At 46.6% G+C, this 15,880-nt stretch overlaps 1 protein-coding gene across 1 annotated transcript in view; it reads left to right on the forward strand.

Annotated features, from left to right (window-relative positions):
* Positions 1-15,880, forward strand: part of LOC112488730 (cadherin-24-like) — a 35,095-nt gene that overhangs the window by 829 nt on the left and 18,386 nt on the right. The window contains exons 2-3 of the mRNA XM_025066341.1: positions 7,788-7,907; positions 13,197-13,364. Coding sequence (XP_024922109.1) covers positions 7,788-7,907; positions 13,197-13,364 — 288 coding nt within the window. The remainder of the gene's footprint in view (positions 1-7,787; positions 7,908-13,196; positions 13,365-15,880) is intronic.

The raw sequence follows: 15,880 nt of genomic DNA on the forward strand, positions 1-15,880 counted from the left end.
GGGGGGGTGTCCACAGACACAGGCTGTGTCCATCACAGAAAAGACCTCACGTCCTCCTCCATAAACCCCAGCAGGATACAGGATTCTGTCCCGTCATCGTTTTCAGAGTGTGTTCAGTTCCTGGAGAAGGACAACCAGGGTCAGGACGGTAGGACGGGTCTGTCGTCCAGAGACAGACGGCCGGGTTCTATTTCAGGCTATGCTAGTCTACAGACCAAGGAGTCTCTAGGCGGGACACTTGACCTAAAGTCCCCGTCATCACAGGCCTGAGTGGTTAAAGGAGCGCTTTGGGACGTCCCTGCACTCTGGTCCTCCTGCTGGTCCAGGGTAGTCACTGCAGCGTTACGTACAGTTCTGAGACATGAAGTACAGCAGCGTGGTATAGGAGTCTGTTTTGAACAGTGGTTCTCAGGCTGTGGGACGTGTACCTCTGGTGGTACGTGGGAAACCTGGTAGATAAGAATCAGGCTGGACTTTTCCACGACTTCCAAAAGTAACTTTAATCCGAGGCTCGGAGATCTGACCTGATTTAAAATGTCACGTAACATTTTGGTAAAGAGTGTGCGGTCTCATGAATCTGTGGTCACTCTTCTTTAATAGAACATGATGTCAATTTGTCTTCCATTCGGAGCTTGGCCTCGTCCCAGCTCTACAGTGTTCTCCACTCTGCTCCTGACGAAGAATCTGAAAAAACAAAATAACTGAGCAGTAACCCACGTGTCCAGCAGACCACTAACTCCGCCGTGGTCCCCAGGGCGGTCTGTGGCATTTATAGTCTACACCAGAGCTTTATACATTTTTTATATACATTCTATAAAAAATGCATGAGGAATCTGCAGCCTCGTAGTTGATGTACCTGGGTGATGAGGTCACGGGGTCGACCGTCTCAGTAGTGAAGTCCAGGTCATTCCCTGTTCAGAGTGCCCTCTGGTGGTGGAGCCAGACGAGTGTGGTGGAGCCAGAGTCCAAAAAATGGCAGATTAGCCAACACTACCCTGAGGAACTGTTAGCCGTTAGCCAGTCCAGACAGCGTTTGGTGGCCAAGCCTTTTCCCTTGGTGCTTTGCAGGGTCCAACTGTCAGACGGACATAGGTTGGCAGTCCAGTTACCCCACCATCTGCAGGAGGAGTCCAGGGGGTCGGAGTGGTTCGGTGATTGGAAATCAACACATTAGTTTAAAGTTGGTTTAATGTATTCAGAATTCTGTTGATAAAAAGTCAGAGCAGAATTTAAATGAGTGACGTGTGCAGTTGAGGTTTGAAACACGCTGATGGAGTCAAGTCAAGTCAGTCGGATCAGTATCTGGTGTTGGTTATCTTCAGGTACTCCAGGTGTTGGTTATCTTCAGGTACTCCAGGTGGCAGTATTTGTGTCGGAGATGAAGTGCAGTATTTAGCTGGTACTCCTCCTGGAGTTCTGACTGGTTCTCAGCATAGGGCTCGCCTCAGTAACCCGGCGCCGTGTCTGCTGCGGTTCAGTGGGAGAACACTGACGGTAACTACGAACTACAGCATCTGTCACAACTGCCTGATCTCAACCACCGACCTCAGAAACACTGCGCCCAAAACACCGCAGCAATTCCCTGTTTTTCCTGTTCGGAATTGATAGAAACAAAACGGCGTCCGCGGAGTCACCGCCGCTCCTGTCACCGCCGCTCCTGTCACCGCCGCTCCTGTCACTCTCCCTGATCCTAATCTGAGCGCACGCTGCCGTACATCAGTCAGGGATTTAACAGCAGCAGAATGAGAACGTGCTGACAGGCTGGAAGGTCGTGTCGTCGCTGTCACTCACCGTTAAATCTGATCAAACTGCACACACACACACACACACGCGCGCACACACACACACTGGTAAAGCAGATTAAATCAGCTCTCAGACTGTTCAACTCTAATACATATTACTGTAATACAAGGTACTACAGAATACATTTGATAATACCTAAGCTGAGCTTTTACACTTTCATATATCTGGACTGAATACTTTCAGATTTTTCTCAAACCAGTTGCAGTATATTTTTGTATATACTTATGTATCTCTTGTTGACCAGTATATTTTTGTATATACTTATGTATCTCTATCTTATGTATCTTAGATTTCAGCGCGGCCGGCTAACGTTTGGTAATTTAATTAGTTATTTTATTTGTTTTTCTTTTTGTGTGTACTCTGTAGTACCTCCAATTACTCTTATTTTACTACATTTTTGTTTGTTAAACTGCAGACTTTTAGCAGTTTTCTTTTTAGCCTAAAGTATCTTTAAACTATGTTTCTAACTTTTAGTCACTTTGTGTGTATGTGTACATTTATACTCCTAACTTTTCTGGGCTAGTACTTTGCGTTTACTTTGGTGAAATACTTTATTTTCCTCAGGTTCAGTTTCATGAGTAGCAGTTGAAATGGCTGCTAATGAAACAAAGAGACACAGCAGTCATGTGACCCACGTTTATAGGCTGGTCTGGGGCTGGGCTTCTCCTCTCCCTCAGTCAAAGCCTTTCTGCAAACACACAGGATGTGGGAGGAAAACATTTCTCCGGCACAGAGCTCAGTATTTACTGAACGGAGGGCGAGTCGCGGCGCCGGGATCTGTGGACGTCTGGTTTAATCTCAAACACCTCGTTACAGATTCTGGAGCCGCTCTCCTCTGTAGTTGTGAAGCAGACATGGCACACATTAATGGACATCTGTTTCTGGTACACTTTCCTATTAGGTGGACCACATGCTTCACCTCCCTGTAACAAGTTTAGCCGTAATTAGGATGAATTATAACTCCCCAGGGCCAACTGTCGCTCCTCTGAACCTCAGGGCCTTAAATATCAGACGTCCACATGCACCGCATTTTAAGAGACGCTGTGGACGAGGGACACTTCTTATTTCACCATAATGATATTTGACTTTAGGCAGGCCCACTTAGTCAGTCTACTGGCCCATATCTGGTATCCAGTGACCTGTAGCCAGTCCAGTGACCCACATCTGGTATCCAGTGGCCCACGTCCTCAGTCCAGATGTGTTTTAAGTTCCAGTACAGTACATTGTCATCCTCAGTCCAGATGTGTTTTAAGTTCCTTCTTTTAAACCCAGTACAGTTCATGGTCTTATGTCAACAGAAGCTCCTGCAGCCTGAATCATATATTTCTGTGATGACTGGTTTACCTTTCTCATCATAAACTACAGTTTTATGCTTCATTTTAGCCACTCAGGCTAATCTGTGTTTCTGTGTGGCGTGCATTCCCACCACAAATAGACGGCAGTACCGTTGTCTGCCTGTAGGGCCTCTGTCCGTTCATATTTAAGTCATGTATACTACTCTGGGACTCGGTGGTCGTCGGGCGGACAGGTTGGTCTCAGCTCATTAAAAAGAACGCGGAGCTGCCGTGATTGGCCGCAACTCAAACCTGCCCCCGATCCACGGGAGAATAATGTATTCACTCTGCCGTGGGATCTCGGCCACGTCGCACGGAGAGAGACCAAAATTAGCTGGTCACACTCGCACGCCCACGTGTGAGCCCACAGTTGGTGAAGTAATACGCTGTGAAAATGCTTTGACTGTGTCGTCTGGAGTCATTAATTCATGAAGGAAGAGAAAAGTGGTTTTGGGGGCAAACACCTGAAAATCCATCAGAGGTCGATTTGAACGGTTCAAGAAAAAAGAAACATACAGATGAAAAATGGATGGAGGTCTAATTTGAGTCTGTCTCTGACTCTTTTTGCCTGTTTGTTTTTTAAACTGTTCTTTATTATCAATAGTATTATTATACATAAAAATAATTATTATTATTTTAGTCTCTTATCATTTCTAAATATTTTTACATTAATTTATTTATATTTCTTATTTGTATTTCTACTGCTCTTTTTCAGTGCATGTTTTTGTGACTTTTGTATTTGGTCCTTTCAGAGTTTTCTCTCCAGATCAGGTTAAAAGCAGCGTCAACTCTCTTCTGTAGTTTCTTTTTTTTTTTTCTCTTACCTTCATGTAGAGGTGACCAGTGTAGATCTGTGATTGCAGAAAAATCACCTTGAGTGTGACAGAAGTGTTTGAAGTGAAGTCAGAGGAGGGAACAGAAAGAGGAGGATCAGTCTGTGCTCACGTCGTCAAACGTTGCCTCAAAAATGACAACCTGACCAAGTACTCAGAACATGAGAGCAGAGTGGGTGGAACTGTAGAGAAGGGCTTTAATCTCCATTTAAATCCTGCTCCTCACTGAGGAGGAAACGTTGGCTGCAGTCGCTGGAGCGTTTGTATTTGACCAGGAAAAAAGATGGAATTATGAAATGGAATTATTAATGGGCGAGGCGGTCGGGAAACGTCTCGTCAAAATTATAAAATCAAATTCTTCTGAATGTAGTACAGTCCACAGTAAAAGGACTGTAGGAAATGTAATATTTTCTAATCTGATTTGAAAGTGTTTGTTGAGCCTGCAGTTAAACATGGTTTCTTCTCAGCGGGTGCTGCACCTTTAAGAAGTCACTGAGGCTGTGGCTGAGTGAACGACAATCACCGGGAAAGAAAACACACAAATTACAGTGTGTGCCAAAAGGAGCGGACTGAAGTGAAGCAAACAATAATTAAACATGAGCTCGGTCACGGCTCACTCTGAATACTGTATTCACTCACGTCAGCGCCGCGAGGCCGCACCTGAACTCAGCACGTACTGTATGTACACACACACTACGTACACACCGAGCCACCGAATCAAGATCAGAATGATGACCTTGTCAGGAGTCGGCCAGGGCGGGGCCCGGGGCGAGCGGGGTGATGGAGATGAGCGCCATTAGTAATCCTATCAGCCGCCTGATGAGTGTCTGCTCCTCGGCGCCGCTGCGTCTTCGGATTGAGTTGTTCAGTCAATCATGGATTCAATATTTACTTGACGATTCAATATTTACCAAGGCGCTCCTCACAAACGCGTGACAGAGGAGATAATGCAGCCTGTGAGGATCCTATCAAAGACTGGTTACAGGAGCAGTGGAATGAACGGGCGGGTGATGGAGGGCAGAGTGGCAGAGTGGCACAGTTTATCTCTGACTATTTCATGGAGCGGCGGCGCTGATGATGTTCTGGGGTAGTTTGATTTTAAAATCCTAAAAAAAAAAAATCACGTGATCGACCTGGAAAACAACGTTTACGTTAATGTTGGCCTGGTTTGACGCCATGATGGTGTCCATGGTGCCTGACCTCCGACGTTGACCTTTTGTTGTTAGCTCTAACTTTGTTGTTAGTCAAACACAAACATCATTTTTCAACAGTTTCTGTCACAGGAGCAAAAACAGTTCCATAAAACATGCCCATCCAGATACACAGTACACAAATGGCAGTACTCATAGTACTACTCATCGTAGTATCAGCAACTACTCATTATCGTTGGCAAATCCCATTTCATTTCACCCACACATATATAAATATATATACCTACATATATGTTTGCACATGTGTATGTTTGTGTTTGTTAGACCCACAGCAGACAGATGGTTACGGTGGTGAAGCGTGCGTTCCAGGCGGCTGCATGACGGCAGCCTGGATGTTTGATCCTGGTGGAACAGAAGTGAACACTGATCACACTGCTGGCAGGCAGCACACCAACACGCTCGCCTCCCGAGCCGCAGTCGGCCCAGTGATTTGATTCCTCAGACTGATTACTTTTAACTCCTGCCAGGAGGAACATTTATGCCTTCATCTACCTACAATATGTTGCCGTGCCCTTAAATACAACATTTATAGCGCGGGAACAAAGCTCTAAAACACGAACACGTCCGACAGCAGGCGTTTTCAGTCTGTGAGTTAAACTGGAACGGTGAGCGAGATCTTTGAAATAGAAAGAGAGAATGCAGTAAATGTGTTTCTTTTTCTTCCTCCGCTGGCAGTGGAATGTGTGACTGAGGAGTGAAATGGATTAAAAATAATGTCAGGTTGAAAACACACAGAAACACGAGCTGCTCGCTGCCTTTTTCTGTCTCATTTAAACCGCTCTCTCAGCCCCTCGCTGCGCCTCTCTCCCACACCGTGGGCTAACACTTATTGTGGGCTTGTTGTTATTTGCAATTAGTTAATGAATAATCAGTGACTTTCCCCATGAAAGGCAGTAACACACATGTCAATAATGGCTGTCAATCACAGTGGAGTCCCACACAGCTGCTCTGTTTGTGGTTTTATTTCATTAGTCTTTGTTTTAGTTTGTGTTTTAATTTTTTTTCCTACCTCCGTCTGTAATTTGGGGGTTTCATATATTTGGAAAGAGAGTTTGGCTTCTTCCCGGCAAACACGCTCACAGATGGAGATTTTATTATAAGCACTGACAGATTGGAGTTCAACTGCAGTTTATTCTGACAGGGTCTGTCTGTTGTAACAGCGAACACCGCGGCCTGGTTGTGTAAATAGTCGTGTCACGGCCTCGGCTTCGCGGCAGTATCGGTGTTTGTTCTGCGGTGCCGTACACTGGGTTTGGTGACATCATCACCCGCTCAGGTCGGTGTTTTTCTGCTGTTTCTCAGTCAGCCTTTTCCTCACAAACACCTCCTCCTCCTCCTCTTCCTCCTCCTGCGACGTCGTCCTCACCTCTTCTCTGCGACTCCTCGTCTTCCTGCTCTGCTGAAACTGTGGCTCAGCTCCTCGTGTTTACCCACGGTTTTAATCACCTGTGACAACAAACAGGCAGTTGGCTGAACAACAAGTATTTAGAGTTTACCCGAAGTCACCAGCTGAGGGCGTGGTTCATACCTGGACACTTCTCTGGTCCGACATTGGACCATCACATCTTTACTCACGGTTCATGCAGGTTCTTTACTGTAGATTTAAAAATGTTTTTTTAAAATTTGAGCTAACCTTTAGCCTGATCTTTTATTTCATCTTTAGCTATTGAAGCTAAAACTACACTACAGCTTTTTTGTCAGGCTTTTATATTTTGTTTACATGATTCTGTGCCGTCCTTTATCTGATTATTAACTTTATCTCAGAAACTGTTCTGTTTTTTGGCCATTTATAAAATATATCACCCTGTCCATACACATACACACACATATAGATTTACATTTGATTCTTTGCCACCACATCTAAAAACCACGTGAACCTCCAGGTCCACTCACACCAACACTCTACCTGTCTGTCCTTATGCCGACGCTTTGATCAGGAGACATAAAACAGAGTGTGTTTCCACAAATCCTCCTCCTCTTCCTCTTCCTCCTCCTCCTCCTCCATCCTTTTCCAGCACCGACACCAACACCCGTCTCTGCCTGGGCACAAATCTGGACACGTGAATAAAACCCACCACAAAATGCTCTTTATGTATTTGTTGATTTGGATTTTCCTCAGAAAATTCACAAACAGCCACCTGCCGAAAATTGTCTCTGCTGGAGCCACAGACAGAAGATCTGAAGAGGGGAGGGAGAGAGGGAGGGAGAGAGAGAGAGGGAGAGAGAGAGGACGGCTGAAGTGACGGACGGTTCAATTCAGAGAGGGGGCAAAAGGGAATTGGAGACGGAGATGAAGAGAAATGAAGTGAGACAGAGGGAGTAGAGAGGGGTGAACGGCAGGATGGTGTCTGTGTGTGTGTGTCTGTGTGTGTCTGTGTGTGGGGGGGATGTTTGGGCAAATAAAGTATTTGTCACAGTGGCATGGCGAAGAGATTGAAAAAGGAATAGGGTAGAAGGAGGAGGTTAAAGCTTTTATACGTCCTGAACCCTCGGCCGCTCCGTCCTGTGTTTACCTTGGTGTGAATATTTTTGTCTTGGTCGTCGTCTTCTTCTCCTCGTTCTTCTCACTTATTCTCCTCTTCTTTTTTCCCTTGTTTACTCTGCAGGAACCTCCATTATCCAGGTGACAGCCACAGATGCTGATGACCCGACCTACGGGAACAGCGCCAAGCTGGTGTACACACTGGTGCAGGGACAGCAGTACTTCTCTGTGGACCCCCAGACAGGTGAGTGTGTGTGTGTGTGTGTGTGGTCCCAAAACGCAGCGGTAAAGAAATGTGAAGGATGTCCAGATGTTGGAAAACAAACACACACTCACACACACACACACACACACACACGCAGCCGTGCAGGAAAAGCAAACGCAGTCAAGCTGTTGAAGAACAAACAAGTTAATTCACTCATGACACACACACTTGGTCCGTAGAGTCAGTGTGAGTGTGTGTGTTTGTTTTTGTGTGACTGGGGCACCTCTGACACACACACACACAGGTTTTGGTGTTTTGTGAGCACCGAGACTTAGACTTAATTCTTCCTTTAATCTTTGAAGCTAAAACGGACGAAGAAGAAGATCATTTTAACCAAATATTTGACTGATTCCAAACCTTTCCCTGACAGATTATAGTCTCCAGCTCTAATCCTAATTTAAATCCAGTGGACTCCTGCCAAATGTCCCCATAAGGACAACAGGTGTTTTTACTGTCCCCACAAGTACAGCTACACCAGAAGAACACACAGGCCAACGTGCCGACATCCAGGAACATCATCTGCATAGTCAGGTCTCAGCTGCTTCTGAGAGCACACACACTGTACACTAACACACACTGTACACTAAAACACACACACACACACACACACACAGCCAGACTCTTAAACACACACTCAGTGTCCCCAGATCTCTGTCTCACTCAGTCATCCATCTTTCCCACTTCCCCTTTTCCCCCTTGTGCCCCTCAAACACACTGCTATTAAACACACATGACCAGGCATCTGTCTACACACACACACACACACACACACACTGATGCCACATCCACCTCCCCTGCTGGTTTTGCTGTGAGTTGGCAGGAGTGTGTTCCTGCGCCGGGCGGACACAGCCGAGCAGCGAGCTAACGCTGTTATTCCTGCGCGAAGCCAAAACAAAAAAGTTCCTGCGCCGGGCGGACACAGCCGAGCTAACGCTGTTATACCTGCACGAAGCCAAAACAAAAAACAAAAAAAGACATTTTCAAACAAAGACGTCAGCAAAGGTTTGTGTCGTGTTTTCACTCACGAGACCTGTCTGTTCTGCCGCGTCTCCTCTCACTCCATGTGTCACACACGTCACCCCGGGGTAAAAGATTTTGCTGTCGACTGGAGTTAGCGTTGAGAAATTTATGCTGTTTTGTAATGACTACATTTTTAGCATCATAGCCGCCGGCGAAATCAGAGCGCACGTCTGAATCTTTGACACTTTGAATGTTGTTTTTCTCGTGCACTCGGGCGCCACTCGGGCTTTTTCCGTTAATTCAGTCAGCGATGGTAATGGAGCGGAGCTGCAGCGAGTGTTTGTGCGAGGACAGGAAATAATGTGGTGAGGGGCCAAGAGAGGAAGTCAGGTGTGGCAGTGGAGTATGTGAGGGCGGTGGAAGACGTGGGCTCAGCAGTGAGATGTTAGGGTTTAGTGAAGTATTATGAAGTACTGCAGTGTATTCTGGGTGTGTACTTAGATTAATTTGACCTGAAAACACCTTGACAGATCTCGTTCTGTCGTCTCCATCTCTGTCGTCAAAGCCTCAGCAGCAGCCGTGCTCATGTGACACCGTGTACATTTCATGTTCAATGTTTATTTTTCCCAGGCGAGTCAAAGGTTCTGCTCCTTGTATCTGTCTCTGTGACATGCCAGAACCTCGGCAACAAGCAGAGATAGCGACGTGGCTTTTTGAAATGCTAAGTAGAGCAACACCAGCCTTAACTTCCACCGACGCCGCGCTATTAGACGAGCGTTAATATTCTGAACATGCCCTCTCTCCTCTCCCCTCCTCTCTGCTCCTTCTCGTCTTTATCAACCCCCTGTTTCTCTTCCCTCAGTCATCAAAGGTCTTATTCAAAAACAAAAAAGTAGGAGGCGAGAACATTTCCTCATATTCCGTTTGTTTACTTACGCATTCCAGCTCAGAAATCCAGACTGCTGCGTCGTTAGCATTCAAAACACGGTGACTGTGATTCACCTTGAGCTGCCAAGTCATTCAGGCTGCTGTTTTGGCTGAGGCCGTGTGTCATGATGATGATGATGATGATGATGATGATGATGAGAGCAGCCAGCTTTGGATGTGCAGCTTCCAATCATACGTAGCAGAAAACAGGGGCATTTAGGCAGAGGAGGTAATCAATGTAGCGTGTGAGCGCGGGATTCTACGCTGTGTGACACACAACAGGATTTTATGCCCTGTCAGCATGTCCAGCTGTCGTCCTGGGGGGGGTTATGAACTTAATGACGTTAGCTGTGTTTATATATGTGTGTGTGTGTGTTTCTCTGTGTGGATAATGGGTCATTAAGTTGTAATGTAGATGTCAAGTGTGCCAGGACAGTTTGATCATTTCTAATGGGCACGAAAAAGTCTCTGCTTCAAATGAACAGACGAAGAGAGGTTTGGAGCTGAGGTTGAGTGACACGGACACTCCAGGTCTCCAGGACTTAGGTCTCCAGGTTTCCAGGTCATGACCTGAAACCAAATAATGCAGTGCCTGAAATCGCCCGTAGACTGAACATAAAAGATGGAGCTACAGCAGAGTGAAGTCAGTGAGTTATTTATAACCAAACCCTGGTTAGTTCTCACATTCAGCAGTCAGCATCCTTCCAGATGATTCTGTCGCCTGAATATTTCAGGACTGTGTACCTTATATACATTATATAAACTTGTGAATTACAGTAAAATGATGAAATATAAGCAGTTTGGTAGAAAAATGTTGTAAAGTAGTTGATCCTCAAAGAGGCTCCTGGTGATGTAACTCAGCTGTTACCTGTTACTAGGCAGCTATTGGATGATGGAGCTGTCAAATAAATCAAAGTAATGGATGCATGAGAACCAGGATGTATGTACATATATATTTAGATATATATATATATGTTTCTCAGTCCATCGTCTGGAGTGAGAAAATTTCACACAACTATCTCCCCCCCCCCCCCCCCTAACCCCCCCCCCCCTCCTCACTTCCCTTTCTTTCGTTCTTTTATTTTAATGAAGGAAATCAAGCGTCTGCTGACAACGCTGTCACATTCATGGCACAGCACACATACTAATTAGATGAATTAGCTCAATAACTGACAGAACATTTCTGTATTTAAACAGTAAGTGCAGCAGCTCGTGTGCTGTGACAAAAGTGTAGGAAAAGACTGAAGTGATCTGTTTACTGACAGATACTAAATGATTAATTACTGCTTCATTAATCAGCCTTTCTGGACGGCTGATTCTGGGACGCAAACCCAGGCTGAGAGGGAATGAATATTTTATAGATGAATGCCTCAGCAGAATGTGCAGCGTTTACTCTCTCAGATTACATAACGCCGTCATTAGTCGGCTTAAATCATTCACCCCACATGTAGTGTGTCTGAACAGCACGGTCCCAGTCCCAGTGGTTTTGTGGTCTGGATTCACACTCAGGTGATCCTGGTTCCACTCCCAGAACAGTGGAACGTTTTGCTGTCAATAGAGCCGTTGGTTCGACTCCCGGCCGTGGCAGGACTAACAAGCCCCCACATTAGAACCTACTGTACAGCCTGCTGCTCCTGCTGCTGCTGCTGCTGCTGCTGCTGCTGCTGCTGCTGTCCTGAGGTAATCACTGCAGAGTTCCACGGAGGAGGCGTTAACGGAGGAGTGAGAGAACACGGCTAATGTCGAGTTAGTGTGGAACGTTTTATAAAATGTGGATCATGTGACAGAGAGGCCTTCACTGACCTGAACCACAAATTCAACTCTACATAAACAATAGATGCCAAGACTCTCTCTCTCTTCCTTCTCTATATATACATATATATTATATACATTTTTTTTTCGTGCCGTCTCGTCACAAATTGAGCTGTGACTAAACGGCCGCTAACGTCTCACACGTGTTGAAATCATTGTCTTTGTTCACTTCCTCCTGACTCCTACAGCTGTTCTGGAGTGTTTACTCTCTGCTGTCACTTGGCGACTAATTACAGAGTCAGTAATTATTTGCCTTAAAGTAAACATGTTTGTTTAATAAAAAGGAGTGTTGTTTCTTCAGTTTGTAATTTTATTTTAGTTTTGGTCGTCCACACTGGAGACAGACAGGAAATATTACCACCGTTCCACTGACTGTAGTTCCTGTTCCGGCCAACAGGGGACTCCGTGTCCAGACGGCCTCTGTAAACACATCTGTTTATCCGGTGAAGGCACCGAGTGAAATCTGATAAATGCCCACGTATCAGCTGCTGTTTTGGTTCTGCCCATTAACTGCCCTCTGGCCAGCGCTAATCAGACGTTAGCAAGAACACGATTTGGGTTGGTGAGGTGTGTGTGTGTGTGAGGGGGTGAAGGTCTTTTCATTCATCAGTGAGACCCCTCTAATGGAGCGTTTAACCAGTCACCTCACAGAGAAACAAACCCAGTTACACCACCAAGTGTTAGGGTTAGGAAATGCAGGAGAAGAAAAACTGAGTCAGATTTTTATTATTATTATTATTAATGACTTTGAGGATGAATAATAGTCTTAAAGAGTTTCGTATTAAAGGGTCAGGACCCCCCCCTCCCTCCCTCTGTCCCCCTGTTCATATTGGCTGCACATATTTACTTACAGTCATTAATGTTAAATATCAGCTAATTATAGGAGCAGTGGGAACCCGTTTACTGTGACCCAGGTTAACAGCTAGGGGGCAGTAAAAAGAGCTGCTCAGCTTCAGAGGTTTAATGGTTTGAGATGTTCATGAGCAGAAACTCACCCCCACAGTTTGGGGCTCACAAATCATGACTTTTGAACCTGCGACGTCTTAACAGTCTAGAACAGTGACCCTCAAACGGTGGCCTGTGGACCCAGGTGGGCCGTGAAGCAGTTCTGTAGCTCCAGTTTCCTCTCTGGGTTTCTGACAGACAGACAGCTGAGTCACGTGCAGCTGATGACAGACCTCATCAGCGTGGTGTGAAATCATTCGACGGTGTTTTGGATGTAATGAGCGTTCATTTATACTTAAAACTGTGTTCTACAGCGTGTGGAGCTGCAGTCACAGCCGGGGAACAGCTGGCCTTGTAATAGACGGTGGATATATACATATGGATTTATGGAAATGAGTTCATCTATCAGGATGGAGGAGACGTGTTGATATCGCTCCTGTATCTGTGGAACAGAACGATATCTCAGCGCGTCACGACGTTTGTTTTAAAAACAAGAAACGAGACAAAGACAGAGTCCCTGGTTTGTCGTTGGACCTTATCACCACTGTAAAAACAAAAAGAATGACTGTTTCCGACGTCGCCCTGATTCCTCGCTCTCTCTCTCTCTCTCTGTGTGTTTTCTAGGTATTCTACGTACTGCAGTACCGGACATGGACAGGGAGGCCCAGGACACGTACCTGGTGGTTCTCCAGGCCAAGGACATGGGAGGCCACCTGGGCGGACTATCCGGCACCACCACGGTCACCGTCAAGCTCAGCGACGTCAACGACAACCCTCCCAGGTTCACCCAGAGTGAGTACAGCGCTAACGTAATGGGGAGAAAATAGTGTGAACGGAGACGCCGGCGTCTCAGAGACACGCGCTCCCGTATGGACAGTAATTACATGGAACTACTTCCCAACCTCCTGCTCACACACACACACACACACACACACACACACACACACATCATCACGCTCACTCACGGTTCACAAACACTCCATTAGGCTGTGAGCGGCTGCGATTGTTAAGGTTCCCACTCATTAGAACAATGTGGCGTCAAGTGAACTGTCAATCAGCGCCCGGCGACTGGGCTAACTTTTAATGACTTTGTCGCGCCGCCGCTAACTTTCTCAACTCTCATTTCATTGTAAAGGTCTTTAAGAAAACAAATGGAGTCGTACCGCGGCATAAACACGCTGTTTGTTTTGGCCCAGAGGGCAGATGAGTTCCAGGACCTTTCTGACCTGCAGGTACCGGCAGGGCTGGTGCTGTTGGAGTCGGGCGGAGGAAACTCCTGCAGGGCTGCAAAGTGTCTCATCAAATATTCATGGTTGGATTTCACCGGCCTCTGCAACCACAGAGACCAGTCTTCACCTGCATCTGTGGGTGGACTTTGAGTGTTCTTTTGTCTGAGGGAAATCAGAGGTGGACACTTTACTGTACAGGTTTACAGTCAATGAACAAAAACTCAACTAGGACAGAACAGTATTGAACATCAGTCTGGATGTTCTCACTCTTCTCAGACTGATGACTGTTGACCTGACACGTCTGTCCTTCACTCTTCTCAGACTGATGACTGTTGACCTTGACCTGACACGTCTGTCCTTCAGATCAGACCAGTGGTCTGGACACCGGTCTTCCTGTCGTCCTGTTCTTCATGTCGTACTCATCTCAGCTCCCTCCTCTGGGAGTTTATCGCTGACCTTACGCCACCGGCGGATTCTGAGGTGGAACAGACATGAAAACACGCCCTGGGCGGCATTTATCCAGGAGCAGCAGGAGGCTGTGGTGTACAGGGAAAAAAAAAAGAAAAAACCAGGAGACGCACTCGTGTGATTGGTTTTCTGTGGCTAATTTGCACGTCGCCTCGTGTCACCGTGTGGGTTGAAGTGAGTGCCCTTAATTCTTAATAATTTGCGAGTGAGACGAAGCCGGTGCTGCTGGTTTCACACTTGGGAGGAGGAGGGTGAGGAGGAGGAGGGTGAGGGTGAGGAGGAGGCGACGGTAGCTCAGAAGCTAATGACAGGAAGGGAAAAATGATGCACCTGAAAATGAAGCCCTGCACAAGTGTGTTGTGCACTTCTCATTTCTTCACCGTCAGTGGAGGCAAAATTAGAAACGAGGTGAAATTCACAAATCAGTCCAGAGGTTCAGGTGTCGGACGGGGATGGAACCAAAAAATTATTGTTGTTGCCTGAAGACCTGGATGCCCTGAGTTTGCCCAGGGGCATTATTCAGACTCACACAATCCATCCATCCATCCATCCATCCATCCATCCATCCATCCATCCATGTATATAAAACCTCTCCAGATGAGAGGTAATAATTCAGAGGAACTCCAAAGGTTGAGAAGGTCTGGAGACTGGACTGGACCAGATGTTGGAGATGTTCAGACCCATGGACTTGATCACCACTGGACATACACAGCAGTGAGGCCTCAGACGATGGAGAGCGGTGGAAGCTCAGCTCTAGGTGGCGCCCGACCACCAGGGAGCAGGAAAGGGTCATTACGTGGTTGGTGGACAGCTGAAGATTCACAGTGGGATCTCCTCTGAGCAGAGGAGCCTGGCTGAGAGAAAAGATCAGAGGCAAAACAGACAGGAGGTTAGAGAGAGAGAGAGAGAGAGAGGGGAGAGAGAGAGGGGAGAAAACTGGAACTGAATGTGAAACAGCAGAAGTTGTGTCTGATCCAGAAGAACCAGGACTGACGGATCAGAGAGTGGATGGAGCAGCAGAGAGGGAGCCTTTCTAGAGGTTTGGATTATGTAAGGGTTCCAGCTGGTGGGTTCTGCTCTGAATCACCACACCTGTCTCTCTCTCTCTCTCACACACACACACACATATGTAACAGTAACTCAGGAGGAGGCCGACACTTGAGGGAGACCAGGAACAGGACCGTGTCCCTGGAGCAGATGCAGTGATAATGACGAGAGTTTCTTTAAAGTCAAGTACAAGTTCCACACAGCTCCAGCAGGTGTCGCTCACAGCCGACAGCTTCAGATCCAGCTGCTGACAGGCCGTCGAGTGGATCGTCTGATCAGGAGAGTCATCAGAACCTCGCAGTCACACGATGATGGATGTTTTCCAGTGACATCACTTGGACCAGGACAGCGTCTGATTGGACGATCTTTGTTCAGTAACGATGGAGAGCCGGGATTTTTCTCTTTTTTCCTGAGTGGCAGTTTGTTGAATTTCCTACCTGACAGTTTGTCTCTGATTTGCCCTCGCCCCGTCTCTGACCCCCTGCCAGGGTATCTGGGTAATGAACAGTCTTCACTGTGGCGCCTCCTCCTGTCATGAAGTGACAGGCCCGACTCCCTCGGGGT

This window comes from Cynoglossus semilaevis, chromosome 20 (genome assembly GCF_000523025.1).
Source record: "Cynoglossus semilaevis isolate Cse_v1.0 chromosome 20, Cse_v1.0, whole genome shotgun sequence".
Taxonomy (NCBI): Eukaryota; Metazoa; Chordata; class Actinopteri; order Pleuronectiformes; family Cynoglossidae; genus Cynoglossus; species Cynoglossus semilaevis.